Genomic DNA, 22,445 nt, shown 5'->3' on the forward strand with positions numbered 1-22,445 from the left:
TGATGGAAATAAAGGAGTTGAGTTTACTGGGTTAGACTTTCCCTTGAGGCATGAGTTTTATAATGAGGGACATTTGCTGGCTCCCTAAGGGGATAGTTGGGCCATTAGATGTAATTATTTCCTACACAGTCATGAAGACACTGTTTCATTCCACAAAGTGGTCTGAGGCTTAAGGTTGGGCAGCATTTTGGATAATCTGAAGCAGGTGCTCAGGTGATCAAAGCCACATTTCTTGACACCTTCCAACACCCCTTCCCTCACAGCACCACATTCTGTGGATGCTTGAGGGAAACAATGTGTGTTGGGAGGGATAAAAGAAGCATTATCTGGGAGGCTATAGTGTTTTTGACTAGGTGGCTCGGGGTTACTACTAAACAACATCCACCCATGGGGTGAATCTACCTTCTTTTTTTTTTTCTTTTGAACCTATCATCTTTTGTCAAATCACTAAAGTTTCTGTTGCTCTTAATCAGATAACTCCTAATGCATCACTTACTTCTTATAATTCGGTGACAATAAAATTACTGTTTTTAGCATTTGATAAGGAATTTTCACATATTGTATGTCACTGGATTCTCATAATGATCCTGTGAGGTAGGTTTTAGTATATTCCTTTCACATGTCAGGACACTAAGGCTTGAAAATGGTTAAATGCTTTGCTTAAAGTCACACAGAAAACAAACGGCAGAAAAAGTACCTAGAACCAGGATCTTGACTTCCGGTCCAGAGTTTATTCCAAGACATCAGAACTACAGGCCCACTCAAATCTCCTTATCTTCCAAGCCCTTATGCCTTCTGCTGTTATCACATAGTCTCCTTAGCAGCTATGCTTTAAGGTATGGGCAACAGTCATGTAATTTCTCTTGGAGAGAAAAGCAAAATGTTCTTGGTCATTTTTAATCCGCACTGTTCCTTCTTTTTTTAATTTCTTTTTTTTTTTTCAAATTGTAGTATAATTGCTTTACAATGTAGTGTTAATATCTGCTGTAGGACGAAGTGAATCTGTTATATGTATACAATGTAATATCACTCAGGAGTAAAAAGGAATGAAATTGGGTCAATTGTAGAGATGTGAATAGACCTAGAGTCTGTTACACACAGTTGAGTAAGTCAGAAAGAGAAAAACAAATATTGTATGTTAATGCGTTTATGTTCCTTCTTTTCTGAGCTATGCTCCTGGGCTAACTTCTGCTCCTTTCCCTCATGTTTAGAGACTCCTTCTTGCTGCCATTGAAAGTATGAGATGAAACCAGCTGTAATGTCTGTGCCTGGAATGTGAATCACTCTTATGCTCCAAAACCCTCTCAAACCCTGGGCCCAGGTCTCGGCATGTCCTTGTGTCTTTCTTTGACATGAGAGGATTGTGGTACTGCAGATGTTGGGGGATGCTGGAGAGACACATAATCCCTAAGTCATTCTTTATCTGCCATGCTATTTGGTTCCTGTACTACCCACTCCTGTCCACAGTGTCCTGGGTGTTCTTCCTCTGCTCCACAGCAGTGACTGTTCACTCGAAGACAAGATGATAACCTCCTAGCTTGTGGATCAGTGGATATGAGATCTTGTCTGATTCTGCCACTAATAACTCTGGGACTCTGGGTTTTTTGCTTATTTCTAGACCTTAGTTTTCTAACCTACAAAATGATGTTTTGAGCATAGTACATGCTGGGGATATGTGTAATTCTGTACACGTTATGTGATTACATGAAAAACTGAACTGGAAGGTATATATGATCATTTTATTTCCTGTTCTCAGCAGTATAGCTGTGATATAGAGTTTTTGACTTTCATATGATTATTATTAAAAAAGTTTCTGTTTATTCCAGATAACCACAACTCTGAACTTTGTGTCTACCCCTGTACAATACCACCTTGAAGGAGAGGGAGATATAGGAGGTGATAAAATCAGATCTCTATTATGATTTTGGGGAAAGAAGCAAGATATGCATTTGTGAAATGATTGGGGAATAATCCAAGGAAGAACCTAATCAGTGTTGGAGTCATCAGAGACCATTTATTCTGTAACCTGGAAGTCAGTGGAGTTTGGAGAAGTAGAATGTCTTCAAATTAAGGAATTTTCCACATGTTAGGATTTGGGGCAGTTTCAGATGAGGGTTGGTTGTATAAGACTTATATGAGATCTATGCTGATTAGATTCAGAATTTGGGAATAAGAGAATGATGGGAAGGAGTTTCACTTACAACAGTTCCTGGGCATCTACTTGAATCTGTGATTTGCTTAAATTATGTGAATTGCTGCAGGTCACAGATACAATAGGAAGTGTAATTCTGGAAACTGGTTTCTGCTTTTTTTTGTTCAATGCATTTCCCACTGGACCAAGCTGACTTGTCTCTTCTGTGTTCAAAGATCTTGCAGAAATATTGACTAAATTGAAAATTACTTTTGACTATTTTCTTAGAATAATGGGGGAAGACTGATGGTGATGGTGGAGTTAGTGAGACCACATATCCTGAGCTTCTAATCTCCTCATTGAATTTAACCTGCTTGCTTTTCTTTGTAGGGGCACCTCACACTTCTAAGTGAGATGACCACCATGACTTTTTTCAATAATTCTCATCTCTTCCCACATACTTTCTTCTTGGCTGGCATCCCAGGACTGACTGCTGTCCACATTTGGATCTCACTTCCCTTTTGCTTCATGTTCTTCCTGGCAGTGACTGGGAATGGTGTGCTGCTTTTTCTCATCCAGACAGAACACAGTCTTCACCAGCCCATGTTTTTATTTCTTGCCATGCTCTCCTTTGTTGACCTGGTTCTCTCTCTCTCCACTCTGCCCAAGATGCTGGCCATTTTCTGGTTTGGTGCTACAGCCATCAGCTCCTATTCCTGTCTTTTCCAGATGTTCTTCATCCATGCCTTCTCTGCCATGGAATCAGGAGTGCTGGTGGCCATGGCCCTGGACCGCTTTGTGGCCATCTGTAACCCACTACGTTATGCAGCCATTCTCACCCCGGTAGTTGTTGCCCAGATTGGAGGCCTGGTGGTGCTTCGGGGTGTGGGTTTGACCATCTCCTTTCCAAGCCTGGCCTATCGGCTGCCCTACTGTGGCTCCCACACAATTGCCTACACCTACTGTGAGCATATGGTGGTGGTGAAACTGGCCTGTGGGGCCACCACCGTGGATAACCTCTATGCCTTTGCTGTGGCGATCTTTCTTGGTGCTGGGGATGTGGCCTTTATTGCCTACTCTTATGGGCAGATTGTGAGGACCATGATTCATTTGCCTTCATCTGAGGCACGTGCTAAAGCAGGCAGCACATGTACAGCTCACGTCTGTGTCATTCTCTTTTTCTATGGACCGGGCTTTCTTTCTGTAATCATGCAGCGCTTTGGCCAACCCACAGCCTCTGCTGCCAAAGTCATCCTTGCCAATCTCTACTTGCTCTTTCCCCCTGCACTGGACCCCATTGTCTATGGAGTCAAGACCAAGCAGATCCGGGAGTGCCTGTGTAAAATTCTAAGTCTCAACCAGATTGATCCCACCTGAGTGTAGTTCTCATTAGTTGGACCTTGGGGGCCAAAGTGACCCTCCCCTGTGGGATGGGAGCCCCATAAGACCATGCCACTTACCTGGTGGGGACAAAGAAGAGAAAGCAAATGATGTTATCCTGAGTGTTTAGAAGTTGGGAGATCTCTTCTGAGACCTATGGCGTTTAGATATTTGGATGAAAATCGAGAAAGGCTGGGGTGTATCAGTTGATCAATCAGCAAATAATTTTTTGGATACCTTTCCCCTTAAAAGTTTGTTATTTACTTGCCTTGACCAAATAAATGCATCGGGTAATTAAGAAATAACTAGACTTTAATAGATCTGGATCAAGTGACTCAGCATTTCATATGAAAACATGGGCCACCTCCCACCACCATGATGCTGACACATAGCCTGTCTGTGGAAGCAGTAAGTCTCCCTCTATCAGAAAAACCTTGGCATCACAGAAACTGGGGTGGCAAATTCTGGAGCTACATTAAGTCTTAAGATGATGAGAGAAACTCTGTAAAATATTTATGCTCCATCTGACTCCAAAATTGCCAATAATGTTTGAAATCTTTATTCTTTGTATTTTTCTAGCCTATTTTTGAGATGGATGACCCTCCATGGCTCTTATAGTATTATGTATTTTTAACTTCTCAGGTTAATGATAATTCTTTATTTCCTCAATTTTAGTCTCCAGTACAAAGACCTGAGTTAAAATTTATTGCACACAGTAATTATTGTTCTAATTCTTGCTTTGTTTGTTCATTTTCTGTCTTCATTTCTAACACTCTTGCCCATTGTCTTCCAGTTTCTACCATCGGTACTCACTGTAATGTTTATTGTATGCTCTGAGGTATTTACACACTCTTGCAATATATGTAGTGTTGAGTGAGTATTATGTATTTGTAATGACATGTTTCCTTCTTTAGTTCTTCAAGAGTCCAACTTCCTCCATTTATGTATTGTCTGGGCTCTTCCTAATGGAAATGCATCATCCTGTCCTTTTCCTTGCCATTTCTACTCATCTTGAATTTCAATTCAAACCTCACCTTCTTGAGGAAGACTTTTCTGAACTAGATAAGGTCACCTGTTTTTTGAACACAGAGCTTTGTGTGTATTTCTTTCATTATCCATAACAGTTTCTCTCTATATATACAGATTGAATGAATGATCTCTGTCCCCCATCTCTAGTAAATTGTGAGTTAGATGTGTTGTATTCTTATCATTGTACCTGACATATAATAGGCTCTCAATAAATGTTTGTTCAATAAATACATCTCATTCTTTTCATGGACTGTGTCATCACTAGCATATTTCCTCATCAATCACATTGTGTTTTTCCATAAATGAACACATACATTTTCATAAGTGTAACAGTAGGTACTCAATACATTTTTATTGGAGAAATTAAATAAATTGTCACAAAAATGTCATTGCCATTGCAACTACTATTTATAGTACTGTCTTCACTACCACCGTCATGACTAAGGGCACGTTAACTTAGTCTTTTCAGGTGTTACAAGTTCAACTGGTGGTATTTTGGATACTATGCAAACATATTAGAGGACATGTTTATAACACAGACTCTCTGCTGTGCAGAAGCAAGGAACAAAGAGAAAACTAGCATTTGTCTTTCTTTTTTTCTTTATTTGCTCTCCTTTTCTTCATTAGTTTCTTCCTCACCCTGAGTATTTACCAGGCTGTCAGTGTGATGATGAAATGAACTTGAAAATATAGAAATTGTGATAAAATGTGATAGTGCTATGGTAAAGATTGGTTCTAAGTTTTAGAGCATTAATTCTCAATGGGAGGCCATGGGCAGAGATGGGACATGGGTTAGACTGGGTTTAAATTGATGCTTTAAATGACCAGAGTTTAGAGACTATGAGTCTGAATTGTTGGATGGATAAGTGGACCAGGATTAAATTTATAGTCCCTACGGGGAGTCTGCCTCAGTCCTTCTCTGAAGTGGCTTCTGTTCTATGCCACACTGTATGATCCCATATTTTTCTCTGTTAAATATTAATCTTCAATATTATTAGTAAGAAGAAAGCTTTTCAAAGAAAGGGCAAAAAGAGAAGGACCACCTTTCTCTTATCCCTGCTCCACTGATGGGAGTGGAAGAAAGATGGGCAGAAGAGAGGGAGCAGCCAAAGCTGCTCCATCAAAGCTCCATCAGATATCAAAACCCTCTATTGATGGTAGTTATCACTCAAACCTCCATCCACCTAAGGTATCTCCCTCTACAGCCCTGTGGCTGCTCCCTCTTTGTATTGACCTTAGTGTAAAGTCTTGATAATATGAGCAGCTCTTGTTGTTTTCCTCTTATTCTGTGGTACCCTGAAGCTTAGAGAATAGAACTGTATTATACATAAACTCTGTCATTTAATGTCTACTAAATGTGTATGAAGCTGGTGCTCTCATAGTTCTCATATTTTTCTAATTAAAATCTTACACTTCCTACTGAGTGGGGAACATCCATTTTCTCACACCTCTTTTACCTCTGATTTGGAAGTGAGTTTACTGTTCTTGTTCCCAAATGCAGTGTTCAGTTCATTCTTTCTTTTTTTCTTTTTTTAAAAAAAACGACTACCAAACAAACAAGCACAGACTGGTAATTTTGAGGTTCGTGTCATTCACCTGTATCATCCTCTACCTCTTCCCATTACTAATATCTCTTCTTTCATCAAATGATGACTTAATCAATATCTTCTTTATTATTTAGCTACCCATAGTCCTGGAGGGAGACTTCAGGGTGAATGACCCATTGAACACTCTAGTTTTTCTTATTCTTCATTTCTTTGTTCCCAAAGATCCTATCTCATTTACCGATTCCCATGGAGTATACTTAGACTTGAACCTCATTAAAGATTGCTATGCTTGTTTCCAACAGATGTCCCATCATCTATGCTTCATTCCTTCCTATCTATACTCTTAGTATGATACTTAATAATGAGATTCTGATTGTGTTTCAACCTTCTGCTTAAAATCTTCATAACTTTCTGCTGCCCTTTAAAATGACCTAAAATGTGCATGGTGCAGTCTTACTTACAGGCCAGGCTAAGTTCCTAAGAACTACATTCCCCAATGTCATGATTTCTTCAGGTCTTTGACAATACCAAGCTCCCTTCTATCCTGCCTCAGGGATTTTGTATCCTCAGCTTACCCTCACCCCTCTCATCACTTTTAACCCATTCTTTTGGTTATGAACTTGAATTTAGGACAGCTTCCCTGAACTCTCCAGGCTGAGAATGTTCTCATAAAACATTTTAGTTTTGACTTATAATACTTATAACTTCTACTAGTTATTCCTATGATCATGTATCTAAAAGTATCATTCCATGATCTGTGATCACAAGGACCATTTTGTCCCATCAGCTGTTGGTGGCTGTTTTTTTGTCCAACATCTATTAGAATACTTAGATTTGGTAGATATTTAATATCTATTGAATAAATGAATAACTGAGGCTTCCTGCTAGCTATAAGTGAAATGTTTATAGACTGGAAGAATGAAAAGACTGCAGTTAAAACTTTATTCCAAAGGAGAACATGGTCCCTGGGGTGGACTGGTAGCTGCTTTATCTGAGATGGGACCAAGGGAAGAGTTTACCTGGTGTTGGAAAGATATGATAAAGAAGATCTTAGCCTACCTCATTGGAAACTTCCTGGGATGAGTTGTCTGAGATGTGTATTTATCCTATACTTGCTATAGTATTGAAGTTGATGTTTGTATGCTTGCCACAATTCCCCAAAGAGAAGCAGAGTGCTCAATTCACCTGAGACAGGTGGCGTTTATCTTAGGTTAAGTCCTCTAGAATAACCCTAGTGCAGAGATTTGTATGTAGGCGGCTTATTTTGAAGTATACTTGGAAATAACACCTGTCAAGAGTGAAGGAAGCAGGATGAAGCAGAGAAAGAAGTTAAACTGTGATCCAGTTACCCCAGATGCTGATGTTGGTTCCATAGGGATGCTCTTGAGCTGGGATGGTACTTCAGTGTTGTTTCATATAGGAGAAAATATGTCAGGATGTTGTATTTGTACATAGACCAGTCACTGAGCAAGATCTACACTCAGGAAAGAGAAGCGATTTTGTGTGAATCAGCTCTTTGTCCAAAGGAATGGCTCAATTATGATAACTTTTAGCACACAACATTCACAATAGATGGAGGATAGAACATACTGAAGTACAAAATCCACTAAAGTATTTATTGAGTCTGAGTTTGACCTGTGAATATGAGAAGTCTGAGCTTACACAGCAATGTGGGGTTTCTTAGCTTCCTGAACATGAGATTTCTTATTATAATAATCAGGATGTACAGGCTTAGGAGTGATGCCCAACACTGGACCAACATTAGCCATCAGGTCAAGGGTAGGTACCACTCCTTACTTATGTAATCAGCTGTCCCTGGGACAGCAGATTTAGCTCTATGTGCCTCTAACCAATCGGGAGGTTACTTTTGGCTCTATTCAGATGGGTTTGGGTGGCCTCTGGGACCTGCCAATTGGTAATAACATCTTCCTTTCTCAGTACCTTGTTCATAGTCACCAGGACTGCTTTGGAGAAGTATCATAAAAGGTTTTGCCTTTGAGGGTAAGATTACAGAACCAGCTATGAGTTTGTGTATAATTTATAGTATAACCGATATACATCATTTAATTAATATTTATAAACACTTGTAACACTTAATATTTGCTTTACCATCAGATGAGGCATTATAGACAGAGAGTTTAAGTATCATACCAAGATTTCATTTATAGAATGTGAAAAGTGCAGAATTAAAATTTTAATCTGTCTTCTTGCACAGCTTGTGTTAGCCTGTTACATCATGAACTCTCTGCCAGCTAGCTGATAATTATAAATTTCAATGAGACATGGTCCTTTACTTGATATAAATCATTAAGACACTGAAAGAATCTCTATGATATAGATAAAACAGAAAATTGTGGATGAACAAAGAAGGATAATGAAATAAAATGCTCATAACTCAATCAGTGGTTCAAACATAGTCAGTGAATCCTTTTTAAGAGGCAGAAGACAGTGGACTCTGAAGTTTGAAGAAATAGCAATTCAGATAAAGAGGAGGAGAAAGAATACATTAAAAGGCCCATGTAAAATAGGATGGTATACTCATATAATTCCAAAAACATAAAAATGGTTAAAGTAAGCTACACATGTGGGAATATATTAAGTACATGTCAAAGTGATACAAAAAGATAGACTTTGAAAACCTTGTATACCAGTCATAAATGTAGGTTTTATTTCACAGATTAAATGAACTAAAAAAATTTAACTGTAGGAGTGACATGAAGACATCTGCATTTTAGATGCATTTAAAAACCTTTGGCTTGAGAATAGAGAGTGAATTGAAAGGATAAGTGATAAAAGCAGAGAGATTTAAGGACACAATACAGTTTGGAGTAGTAGGGAGTATGACCTAAACATTGACATTGGGGGTTGAGAAAAAGAAGTGGGTATAAGAAGGGTTAAAAATCCAGTCAACAGACACTGTGAATAAGTAAAAAGGATGAGAGACAGATCTGTGCATGCTCAGTCGCTCTCACTGAGTACTGTCAGAATCTTTTTGTAACCCACCAGGCTCTTCTGTCCATGGGACTTTGCAGACAAGAGAGACATAATAAGCTGGGGTAATTTCAAGTTCATATATTGGGTTGAATAGGTTGACAGTGATGTAATTCACAAAAATGTGGCAAAAGTGAAGTAGAGCTGATTTAGGAAGAATAGGTAAGTTAATTCAATCTTGAATATGTTGAGCATGTGGTATAGATATTTAGGAAGCAAATGGAAAAGTGGATTTGTGTTTCAGAAAGATATTTGACTTAAAAAAGCTGGTTGGAAGTGTATAAATTAAAGTATATAAATACTTAAACTCATGTGAGCTCAATCAGGGATAAAGTACAGAATATGGAAGAGGGGAAGGAGTGAGTCCTTGGAATCAGTAACATATAACTAATAGGTAGATGGAGAAAGCGGTGGACTGGGGATACACGAAAAACACTGGTAGAGTACTAAGTCGTGGAATCTGAGGAATACTAATTTAAAAAGTAAGAGACTGATATATAGTGTTGATCAATGCCAAGGGGCAAAAAAAGAATTATTCTGTGTAGACACTTGCAGATTAGAAGTAACTGAATGTTTGAATTTCAACATATCTCTAAAAGCAGTCTATGCTTACCCTTATCCCTAAAAGAAACTAGTCTCCCTTAATTAAGATATGTGGATATCTTGCCTTTGCTAAATTATCAGAAGAAAAAGAGATTTTCCTCTTAGTACCTGATTTTATTCCCTTGTGTTACAGTTTAAACTTCTTTCTTCATCTCTTGAAGATGGTAGCCAGATCTGGACAATGTGATAATCCATAAAGAACGAAGAAATCATGATTTTGGTTTTTTTTGCCTCTTCCCTTCCCAAGCCATTTAGATGACAACCCTGAGGAATTCCAGCTGGAGGCTGATCCAGCCATCCTTCTTCCTGATCGGCATCCCAGGTTTAGAGGAAAGCCAGCACTGGATAGCACTCCTGCTGTGTGTCCTTTACCTTCTTGCCCTCCTGGGCAATGTCACCATCCTCCTCACCATCTGGACTGACCCATCCTTGCACCAGCCTATGTACCTCTTTCTGGCCATGCTCTCTGGCATTGACCTGGTCCTAGCCTCCTCCACTGCACCCAAAACCCTTGCAGTGCTCCTGGTTCACGCCCATGAGATTGGGTACACCGTCTGTCTGATCCAGATGTTCTTCATCCACGCGTTCTCTTCCATGGAGTCGGGTGTACTTGTGGCCATGGCTCTGGATCGCTATGTAGCCATTTGTCACCCTCTGCACCATTCTACCATCCTGCATCCCAGGGTCATAGGGCGCATTGGGATGGCGGTGCTGGTGCGGGGGCTACTCCTCCTCCTCCCCTTCCCCATCTTGTTGAGGAGACTTGTCTTCTGCCAGGCCACCGTCATAGGCCATGCCTACTGTGAACACATGGCCGTGGTAAAACTCGCCTGCTCAGAAAGCACAGTGAACCGAGCCTATGGGCTGGCGGTGGCACTGCTTGTGGTTGGCCTAGATGTCCTGGCCGTTGGCGTTTCCTATGCCCTCATCCTGCAGGCAGTGCTGAAGGTACCAGGGGGTGAGGCCCGGCTTAAGGCCTTTAGCACATGTGGATCTCATATTTGTGTCATCCTGGTCTTCTACGTGCCTGGAATGTTCTCTTTCCTCACTCACCGCTTTGGCCAGCAGGTGCCCCATCACGTCCATGTTCTTCTGGCCACACTCTACCTCCTGGTGCCACCTGCACTCAATCCTCTGGTCTATGGGGTGAAGACTCAGCAGATCCGCCAGCGAGTACTCAGGGTGTTTGACATAAAAGGACAGATCTGAACACATCCCAATCATTTTCTTCAGAGGCCCCTGTCATATACTGCCAGGAGCCCATGGTTGGTCTTCGCCATATGGATAGAGTCCATTGTTATTGTGAGATATCTTTCTAATCATAATAGTCTCATGGCAAAGAATATCATGAACACTTGGCTCCACAACTGATTTGGATGTTCCTAGAGAGCCTAATTGTGAATATTTCCTCCATCCTTTATTTCCTAATCCAAACATTTCTCTATTCCTGGTGATGAAGGGGTCTGGGGTTAGGAGAAATGGATGATGGCTCTGGATATGCCATTTTTTCCTATCTAATGACTGACTGTGCAACATCTCCTAGAGCATGTATGGGAAGTCCCAACATTTGTTTGCTTTTAGTTTCGAGTGTCATCAAAACTTGTAAGTGCTGTGAGCTTCAGGTCACTAGGCTCCTGTGTAGTAAGAACCTTTCTCAAATCATTTGAGACAGTCACAATGTGAGAAAATACCTTTTACTGAAATATAGATGTTATTAACAAACTTATATGGAGCAGATACTGTAATAGGGAATAATGTGATATCCCTGAATTTAGTGAAGAAACACATGTGAATAGTGGTTTTCTTTTTTAAAAGATCTGTTGTATTTCAACTTTATTGCATTTTAATTTACCTGTATTTTTCTTTGGATAAAGAAGGAATAAGATGAAGTATTCAATTTATGTATTTTATAAGTATTAATTTAACCAAGCAAAAGTAACCATGTAATTATTTGTATCTCAAAACTATAACGTATGCTAGAATATGATGTTGATAAGCATAGGTTTGTTAGTAAATTTAGAAGCAGTTATGCCACTTAAACTGAGTTACTTTTTCTGAAATGTGGATATGGAGTGATTTCAATGAGGCCTCCCTCCATCTCTGCTAACAGGAACTGGGTAAAAATTTACAAGAGAATTGTCCTAATTGATTTGTTGCTTGTTTGTAGGATGTTGCCTTCATATTGATCTTAACTATTTTGTGTCCCTAGAAAAGTTACAATGTTTTTTAGTCCTGGAAGAAATCAAGTCACTGGTACCTAGAAGTAACATGCTCAAGTGATCAATCAGAGTATCCTATCTTGAGATTCCATGGTGGTAGAAGTGGTAGAGTAGATGGTTAGTGTTTCTAATTTCTCCTTTCTTTGTAAATTTTACTCCTAATAGTAGTTTTCTATTATAGAACTGAGTATGAAATCTTTAATTTGGTTAGTACATGTGGGTGAGTAAGGGAGGATTTGTCTTGAGTTCTTATTGCAGGAGGGAGTACATATTCTCATCACTGTTCTAGGTGTCGGACTTAAACTATGGTAAGTTGTCCTGGGCTTTTTTTGGGCTCCAAAATCACTGCAGATGGTGACTGCAGCCATGAAATAAAAAGATGCTTGCTCCTTGGAAGAAAAGTTGACCAACCTAGACAGCATATTAAAAATCATAGACATTATTTTGCCAACAAAGGTCCATCTAGTCAAAGCTATGGTTTTTCCAGTAGTCATGTGTGGATGTGAGAGTTGGACTATAAAGAAAGCTGAGCACTGAAGAATTGATGCTTTTGGTTTTTTTTTTCCATTTATTTTTTATTAGTTGGAGGCTAATTACTTTACAATATTGTAGGAATTGATGCTTTTGAACTGTGGTGTTGGAGAAGACTCTTGAGAGTCCCTTGGACTGCAAGGAGATCCAACCAGTCCATCCTAAGGGAAGTCAGACCTGAATGTTCATTGGAAGGACTGATGTTGAAGCTGAAACTCCCATACTTTGGCCACCTGATGTGAAGAGCTCACCCATTTGAAAAGACACTGATGCTGGGAAAGGTTGAAGGTGAGAGGAGAGGGGGACGACAGAGGATGAGATGGTTGGATGGCATCACCGACTCAATGAACATGAGTTTGAGTAAACTCCAGGAGTCGGTGATGGACAGGGAGGCCTGGTGTGCTGCAGTCCATGGGGTCGCAAAGAGCTGGACACAGCTGAGCGACTGAACTGAAACTGCAGTTGTCCTGGGGAAGCCCGGCTATGCTGTGTCACACACACTGGGAAACAACTACTTTGCCACTAGAGGTACTTAGTTTGAGTGGATTACAAAAGGAGTAATTTGCTTTCTCCTTCCATTTATACTACTTTCCAGTGCTTGGAATGTGAATGTGAAGCAGCTTCCTTGGATCAAAAGATGGAAATGTGTGTTGAAGATGGCAGGGCAACATTGTAGAGAAGTCTGTGTCCTGATTCTTCCTGGGCCACCAAACCTGACTTAAACCTGTGACAGAAATGAACTTGAAACTGGTTTAAGGCACTGTATTTTGGGGGGATCTTTGTTACAACATACTAACCTATAGCTTAAGCAGTATATAATTTTCATCTCAGATCTTTCTAGGAGATATGTATTTCTCTACCTGAGGATGTCTTTAAAAATTTCCTTTTGAAAAGGTTTGCGGTTCTTGTCTGAAGGTCTATTTGTTTTACTCACATCCAAATTCAGTATGAGAAAATTATTTAAATTATTTTATTATCTAATTTTCTACTGTGTCTGTAGTATATCCCCTATTTCATTCCTAGCAGTGTTTACTTGGGCTTTTTCTCTTTTTCTTGATTACCCATGATAAACATTTATCAATATTATGAAAGTATTTCACTGTGTAGCCATTCAGCTAAATGTCAGTACTGATGCTTTGGATTAACATTCTTATCTTTTCTGCTGGTTTACTTTTTGCCTTACATTTCTGCCACCTCAAAAATGCATTAAAAAGGACATTTAAGAAAAAAATTACTTAAATAAAAAAATCTGTTTTTCTTCATTCTCTCTTCTCTGTAATGGATTTGCCTTTCTGTTTGTTTAGCATGGCCCTTCCTTTTTAGGATACCAGTTTTCCTCAAACTATAAACTATATATCTATAGATCCTTACTCTTAAGTAATTGTTCATTGACAAGAATTAACTGGTTTGAGTAGGTGGTGTGACTTTCCCTAGAGGCTGTGAATGTCACAGCCCCTGTGCCCTGATGGTGGGACTCTATAGGTCACTAACCAGGGATTTGCCCACAGGCGGAATTCCCTGTAGGCTGTCAGGAGGAAAATGAAAAGATGTACTGAGTTTCCTCTTCTTTTGCTGAAATTTGTTGTTGATCAGTTGTTCAGTTGTGTCCAACCCTTTGTGACCCCATGACGGCAGCACACCAGCCTTCCCTGTCCTTCACCATTTCTCAGAGCTTGCATAAACTCATGTCCATCAAGTTGGTGATGCCATTCAACCATTTCATCCTCTGTCATCCCCTTCTCCTCCTGCCTTCATTTTCCCCAGCATCAGGGTCTTCTCCAATGGGTTGGCTCTTCACATCAGGTGGCCAAAGTATTGGAGCTTCAACGTCATCATCAGTCCTTCCAATGAATGTTCAGGACTGATTTCCTTTAGGATGGACTGGTTTGATCTCCTTGCAGTCCAAGGGACTCTCAAGAGTCTTCTCCAGCACCACAGTTCAAAAGCATCAATTCTTCAGCACTCAGTTTTCTTTATGGTCCAGCTCTCACATCCATACATGACTACTAGAAAAATTATAGCTTTGACTATATGAACCTTTGTTGGCAAAGTAATGTCTCAGCTTTTTCATATGCTATCTAGGTGTGTCATACCTCTTCTTCCAAGGAGCTAGCATCTTTTAATTTCATGGTTGAAGTCACCATCTGCAGTGATTTTGGAGCCCAAGAAAATAAAATCTGTCACTGTTTCCATTGTTTCCCCACTTATTTGCATGAAGTAATGGGACTGGATGCCATGAGTTTAGTTTTTCAAATGTTGAGTTTTAAGCCAGCTTTTTCACTCTCCTCTTTCACTCTCATCAAGAGGCTGTTTAGTTCCTCTTCACTTTCTGCCATAAGGGTGGTGTCATCAGCATGTCTGAGGTTATTGATATTTCTCCCGGAAATCTTGGTTTCAGCTTATGTTTCATCCAGCCTAACATTTTGAGGTACTCTGTGTATAAGTTAAATAAGCAGGGTGACAATATATAGCCTTGGCATACTTCTTTCCCAATTTTTTAACCAGTCCATTGTTCCATATTCAGTTCTAACTGTTGCTTCTTTCAGCTTTGCTGAAATAGAGAAGCTTTTATGCCTGGAGCCAGAGATACTACAGTGTATTTTGCTGATCTGTGAAGCTGCTTTTCCATGATTTTTAGCTATTTCTAACCTTGAGAACTGACACTACCTCAGAATTAACTGATTCTCTCTGTCTGCCCCCACAGCAATGACAGGGTTTGGAGAAGCAGCAACATCTCCTTCATTTACAGAGGGAGCTGGTTTCCTTGTCACTTTGTGTGCACAGGATAGTAAACTGACCCATCTCTGGCACTACAAGAATAATTTCTTCATCAATTCACTGAATGATTTTTCTTTTCTGTTTTCATTTCTATTATTCTAAGCTTGGAGTATTCCCTAGATCTCTTAATAAGGACATTTCCTATCTCTAAGTCAAGCTTTAACTTCTCTAATTACTCTTTCCCTAACTCATAATTCTACCGTCCACATTTACATTGGTTTGCAGATTTTTTCATTTTGTTTTTTTATATATTTCCAATCCAATTTGATTTATGGATTCTGAAAAATCAGAAAATATTTGAACCAATCGTTTTACACATCTCTGTATAATAGAACTGTTATGGTTATTTTCATAATTATTTTTCTACTAAATGAGACTTCTGGGAGAGAGAGAAAGTACATAATATTTTCAATCCAGTATCCTGAATCAGAATTATTACATTTTAGATTTGATTTTGTGGTATTAGTAGTTTTGTCTATAGCTTCCGTTTTAAGCCATAAGCTTCTGGTAGATAGGAATCTTTTATGTTTCATTTACTTCTCAAAGCTAAGTGTCTAACTTAATCTCCAATGCAAGAAACATCTTCAGTAATTGTGATACAGGATGAATGCACAAACTTGGTACCTCTGCAGAGAGTGCTTCTTTTATTCTGTTAGTAATTTTTGGTGTGGTTTTAGTTTAGGATTAGGAATATAGACCTCTCATTCTAGAATTAGATGTTCCTCAACTTGGTAGAAACAGGGTGCCTCTTTGAGAGAAAAAAGCTCAGGAGTACTGCTGGAGATTAGAAGTGCAGGTTTTCTACTCTTAATCCTCTCTGTATTCTTGGTAGTAGTGATCACTCACAAGGAGTTAAAGAGGGGCCAAAGTAATGTATGGATGTGAGAGTTGGACTGTAAAGAAAGCTGAGGGCCGAAGAATTGATGCTTTTGAACTGTGGTGTTGGAGAAGACTCTTGAGAGTCACTTGAACAGCAAGGATATCAATCCAGCAAGATAATCAACCCTGAATATTTGTTGGAAGGACTGATGCTGAAGCTGAAGCTCCTGATGGCCACTTGATGCAAAGAACTAACACATTGGAAAAGACCCTGATGTTGGGAAAGATTGAAGGCAGGAGGAGAGATGGATGATAGAGGACGAGATGGTTGGATGGCATCACCGACTGAGTGGACATGAGTTTGAGCAAGCTCCAGGAGTTGGTGATGGACAGGGAAGCCTGGCGTGCTGCAAGTCCATGAGGTTGCAAAGAGTCGGACGTGACTGAATGACTGAACTGACTGAAAGGAATAATAGAGCTTAATAACTTCCATATGCATAGCTCTCCAGTAAGTCATGACTGATATATGTGGAACCAGAGAACACAGAGGGGGCCATCGATTTCATTCCCTTAATTCTAGATCTTAGGATGGCTGCTTACTCCCTTCCCCAGTCTAAGGGGATACTTGATGTGAACATTTGGCTCCAAGAACAAGTATTTTTGTTGGTTTTGCTCAGTTTCTGAGTCTTGTCTGACTCTTTTGAGACCCCATGGACTGTAGCCCTGCCGGGCTCCTCTGTTCATGGGATTTTCCAGGCAAGGATACTGGAGTGGGTTGCCATATCCTTCTCTAGGGGATCTTCCTGACCCAGGGATCGAAACTGCATCTCCTGTATTAGCAGGAGGATTCTTTACCACTGAACCATTTGTAGGATCCCCATAAATGGATGAAGATTTAGAAAAATGTAAACTATAAAAAGATAATGGCTGGCTCCCAAGTTTTCTCTGGGAAGCAAATCATGGGTATGTATGCAAGTGAATTTATGAAATTTGAATATGAAGCAAAAGAGAGTCCATTGCTGTCCTTATAGATTCTCCAGGCTGTCAGGGAAACGGACAGGTTGGAACATGCTACCTACTCTCAGCCTCAACAACCCCACCCATTACTCCAACAGTCTCTGTCCAGTTAGTGACCTTTCTTCCCATATGGAAAAGCAAGCAAGAGAGAAAAGTGGAGGATAAGGTTCCTCCTTAGTAGGCAGCAGAGGGCACCTTTTCCTTTCTTTGGGAGAGGTTGAAAATGTTACAAGGGCTTCCCTAGTAGCTCATCTGGTAAAGAATCCCCCTGCAATGCAGAAAACCTTGGTTCAATTCTTGGGTCAGGGAGATCTACTGGAGAAGTGATAGGCTACCCATTCCAGTATTCTTGGGCTTCCTTCGTGGCTCAAATAGTAAAGAATCTGCCCACAATGCAGGAAGCCTGGGTTTGATCCCTGGGTTGGGAAGATCCTCTGGAGAAGGGAATGGCTACCCACTCCAGTATTCTTGCCTGGAGAATTCCATGGACAGAGGAGCCTGACAGACTACAGTCCATGGGGTCACAAAGAGTCAGACACGACTGAGCGACTTTCACTTGATAATGGTAAAGGAAGGTTGGAAAATGTGGAGGGAGCGGGGTACATTTTTGTGCTGGGTCATAAATTATGTCTTAATAAATTTCAAAGAAAAAACCCAACATATATTTAAACTGAAAACAATAACAATATATGTCATGATAAGGTCCAAACAATCAGACATTAAACAAAATACCTCTAAATAATCTGTGACTCAAATAAGAAATCATAGAGGATACTAGAAAATATTTCAAACTAATTTATAAAGGCATGTAGTAAAAGTTGTGGAATATAGCTAAAGTAGAGGGAAAATTACACTTAAAATTTTTTTTATTAGAAAAGTATGAAGATTTAATATCAATTATCTAAGGTGACAACTTAAGAAGTTAGAAAAAGAAGTGTAAATTTAGACAAGGTAAATAAGATTAAGGAATTATTAAAGATAATAGCAGGATGAATAAAATTGGAAGCAGAAACAATAGGAAAAGTTTAACAATTCAACAAAAAAGCAAAATTGGTACTTTGGAAAGATTAATAATATTGATGAGGTCCTCGTAAGATTATCAAAGAAAAAGAGAGAGACACAAAAGATCAATATGATGATTGAAGGAGTTCTTATAGAGACTATAAATCTTGACTTAGGCATACACTTCCTATTTCTAAGCACCTATTCCTGACCCCAGGTTAACTATAACATTGTCCCAGTGAACTCTGGGCTGTCATTTGCAGTTGCAAATGCTTCTGGATTGTCATCTGCCCAAACCCATCCTGTAAGTTATCCTGTAATAAACTGATCCATTGGGTATGGAGCTGCCTGCCTTGGTTTTTGGTTTCAAGATACCATCTCAGTTCAGTGGGCACTTTTTGTTCCTTTCATCCTCCAACACTTGGTCACTCCCAGGACAGTCCTATTCAAGCCTAGCTCCAGGGACAGCTGTCCCAGATGGACAGCTCTGCCAGGTTGAACTGCTGGAAGAAGCTGTGTTCTCCATTCTCTCAGGCTTGGTGTTCTCCCCACTCATTCTATCAAGTATAGTTGGTTCTCTTATCACATAACACATGGATTCTTAAAATTCACTATGCTATGCAAAATCCCATGTGAAAAGCCATAGGATATATGGAAAAATGGAATGAGTAGGATAAAAAAGATAGAAAACAATATACAGTAGCAGAGTTTTTCACATTAAATGGTTAAAAAATACTGCATTGAATACAATGCTCTACTTTGAAAAATGTAGGGAGACTGCTTGTGGACATTGACAGAAAAGTTGCAGCTTATGAATTATTTTGAAGTGGTAAAAGAAACTTTATTTGAAATTAGATGGAAATTTGTGAAGTGAACTAAGTAAGGTACCTTGTAGCTGTTAGGGATATGTGCATTTGTGTGATTTGTATATTCTTATGGAGGGTCATTTTCAACTTGATTCAGTTTTCTGTGTTCAAATTACAAAAGGCAGGTATGAAATTCAACTATCCTCAAAATGTTTTCTAATATATCACTGGTGTTGGAACACCTTTGCATGTTCAAACCAAGTGATACAGCTAAACTGACTGTATCCTTTTTTCCCACTGTCAACAGTTTTCCATAATTTCAATAACTGCCAAAAAATATCTGTTTCACAAAGTTTTGTCTAGGTCTTTCCAAGTACTTTCCAGTCCTATCCTGGTTTCCCCAGATCTGCCTTTCATTGACCTATTATCTTCTAAGAGGTATCTTGTATATTGCCTTTACTTATTCATTTCTTAAAGCTATGATTGTTTAAAATCGGTCATATCACTACCTTGAAACTGCTTGCTAATGAATGTACATCAAATTAGGTAGAATCCCACTAGAGAGCAGAGCATATATTCATATTACAGTAATTTAAGAATGGTTTACTTATGAAGGGACTATTTATAAGGATGTGGTCTGTAAGAGATCCTAAGCAATAGTGCAGTTACTTAGGGCTTGTAACATCACTTGTCAAATGAGTGACTGTATTCCCACAGCACAGATATGTTTAGACATCACAGACCATGTCTTGATACCCAATTTCACAAAAACAAAAGGAGGAGTTGGACTGGGGTAAAATGTCAGGAGGAATGGATTTCAGTCATGCGCTGAGCTAGTGGAAAAGTACTGAAAGGTTTTAGGGGGAGATTGATCAATATGGTATGTCAAACATATTGAGTTGTTCTTGAGACTGCAAAAGCCATCTGTGCTTGCTAACTGCTGCTCTTGGAAATTAGTCTTCTACTCTCCATAGAGACTGAGAGATGGAGTGCTATCTCCTTTGATGTGTATATATATTTAAAAAATTATTTAATTATTTATTGGCTGCTCTGGGTCTTCATTGCTGCACGTGCTTTTCTCCAGTTGCAGTGAGTGGGGGCCACTCCTTAGTTGTGGTGTGCAGGCTTCTCGTTGCAGTGGCTTCTCTTGTTGCAGAGCATGGGCCCTAGAACACCTGGGCTTCAGAAGTTGCAGCAAATGGGCTCAGCAGTCATGGTGCCTGGGCTTAGTTGCTCTGCACCATGTGGGATCTTCCTGGATCAGGGATTGAACCCATATCTCCTGCACTGGCAGATGAATTCTTTACCACTGAACCACCAGGGAAGACTCGATGTTTATATTTTAAGAGAAAGTTTCCACGTCTTGAGAAAGGCATTTCTAGGTTGCAAAACTGAGAGGAGGTTGGGAGAAGATTTATGTACGTGGTAAAAGGGCAGAGAAAGAATTTACAATTTCTAAAAGTTTCTCAGGCAAATATTCTAAGGAAACTAAGGCTAGGGGTCTGTAGTCTTAAAGAAACCTGTCCAAAGTTTAGACCAAGCCATCTTGGTCATTGAGTGGTTATTATTATTTTTTTCTAGTTGGAAATCTCAGAATGCTGTTGTATTTATTTGATGAAAACTGCTGGGGAGTCGTGGGGTATGCTAGGGTTTGACGTATGGTTGAGCTTCTTTCCCATGTCTCATGGGTCATGGCTATTTATAACCATGTGGATCACTGTCCTATTTTCTGACCCAGTCACCACTATTCTGGAACACTCACCCCTCTTGTCTGACTTTTGGCTCACTTCTTGGTCTAATAGTGCATGTGCAAAAGGCTAGTCCTGCCTGTCTAGTATCAGATATTTCTGAATAAATATTATTTTTGTAGCAGTCCTTTCCTGTGCACATTTTGGGCTTCCATTCTTTCCCATAATTTCATCACAGCTGTCTTTCGTCTTTTGAAGTATGTCCATATTTTCTGCTTAATAAACATCTCTCCATTTGTTTTATATCATATTATAGATTGATTTACTATTGAATATCATGTCAGTATGGCTAGTTTTTAGAGTGGAAGGAGGAAGCTACAGTGATTTCAGAGTTTGTCATGTGGATTCAGAGACTTTGAAACTTATTTACTATTTGGAGTTTTTGAGACTTTCTTCATGATCCAATGTCTTATCAATTTTGAAGCCATTGCATGAAAAGTACATGATGTATATTATCATTTTTCACTAAGAGTGAACTATTCAACTTTGCCAACAAAGGTCTGTCTAGTCAAGTCTATGGTTTTTCCAGTAGTCATGTATGGATGTGAGAGTTGGATTGTAAAGAAAGCTGAGCACCGAAGAATTGATGTCTTTAAACTGTGGTGTTGGAGAAGACTCTTGAGAGTCCCTTGGACTGCAAGGAGATCTAACCAGTCCATCCTAAAGGAGATCAGTCCTGGGTGTTCATTGGAAGGACTGATGTTGAAGCTGAAACTCCGATACTTTGGCTACCTGATGCGAAGAGCTGACTCATTTGAAAAGACCCTGATGCTGGGAAAGATTGAGGGCAGGAGGAGAAGGGGATGACAGAGGATGAGATGGTTGGATGGCATCACCGACTCAATGGACACGGGTTTGGGTAAACTCTGGGAGTTGGTGATGGACAGGGAGGCCTGGCATTCTGCAGTCCATGGGGTCGCAAAGAGTCGAACATGACTGAGCTACTGAACCGAACTGAACTGAAGCTATTCAACATCCATTCAAACCCATTTTTCCATAACTCTCTTCTATCATGGAGACTGTGAAGCTGAAATATTTAACCTTTGAATCTTGGACCTAAATATGGACATCAGACTCATTTCAATCAATCAAACGCAAAAGTCTCTTGAGGCTTTTCTTCCTTCTTCTTGTCTGGAATATGGAATTGAAAGCAAATGACTGTAATCATAACTTTGGATTTGTTGTTGTTGTTATGCAGTGGATAAGTTTTTTCCAACTCTTTGTGACCCTATGGACAGCATCACAGGCTTCCCTGTCCTTCACTATCTCCCTCAGTTTGCTCAAACTCACATCCATTGAGTTGGTGATGTCATCCAACCATCTCTTCCTCTGTTGCCCCCTTCTCCTTCTGCCTTCAATCTTCAGCACCAGAGTCTTTTTCCATGAGTCGGCTCTTCTTATTAGGTGGCCAAAGTATTGTAACTTCAACTTCAGCATCAATCTTTCCAATGAACATTCAGGACTGATTTCCTTTAGGATTGACTGGTTTGATCTCCTTGCTGTCCAAGGGACTCTCAAGAGTCTTCTCCAGTACCACAGTTTGAAAGCATCATTCTTTGGCACTCTGCTTTCTTTATGGTCCAACTCTTACATCCATACATGACTACTGGAAAGCCCATAGATAACTTTGACTTGATGTAGCTATACTTTATATTTAAAAATCAAACATATAGTATTTTCTTTCAGCCTTTATCTAGATGTTTCAGGCTTACAGTGAAGTTGTTAACCAGGAATTTACAAATGTTCTCTATGGTAGTCTGTGAACTTTGTAAACATATGGAAACAAATTTCATCATTGTTATTACTCTTATCATCATTATTATTTATTACCACTAGGAGAGAGT

The 22,445-nt window shown here is 39.6% G+C and overlaps 2 protein-coding genes across 2 annotated transcripts; both read left to right on the top strand.

The window, feature by feature from the left end:
• The first annotated feature begins 2,554 nt into the window (after positions 1–2,554).
• On the top strand, positions 2,555–3,508 carry LOC122449925 (olfactory receptor 52E4-like). Its single transcript, XM_043482039.1, has one exon. It carries the CDS (start codon positions 2,555–2,557, stop codon positions 3,506–3,508), a length of 954 nt encoding a protein of 317 aa, XP_043337974.1.
• A 6,384-nt stretch (positions 3,509–9,892) lies between these two features.
• On the top strand, positions 9,893–10,890 carry LOC122449924 (olfactory receptor 52L1-like). The gene is given in 2 exon segments (XM_043482038.1): positions 9,893–9,934; positions 9,937–10,890. Coding segments are annotated over 2 exon segments (996 nt in total).
• Positions 10,891–22,445: the final 11,555 nt, after the last annotated feature.

Source organism: Cervus canadensis, chromosome 11 (genome assembly GCF_019320065.1).
Source record: "Cervus canadensis isolate Bull #8, Minnesota chromosome 11, ASM1932006v1, whole genome shotgun sequence".
Classification (NCBI taxonomy): domain Eukaryota; kingdom Metazoa; phylum Chordata; class Mammalia; order Artiodactyla; family Cervidae; genus Cervus; species Cervus canadensis.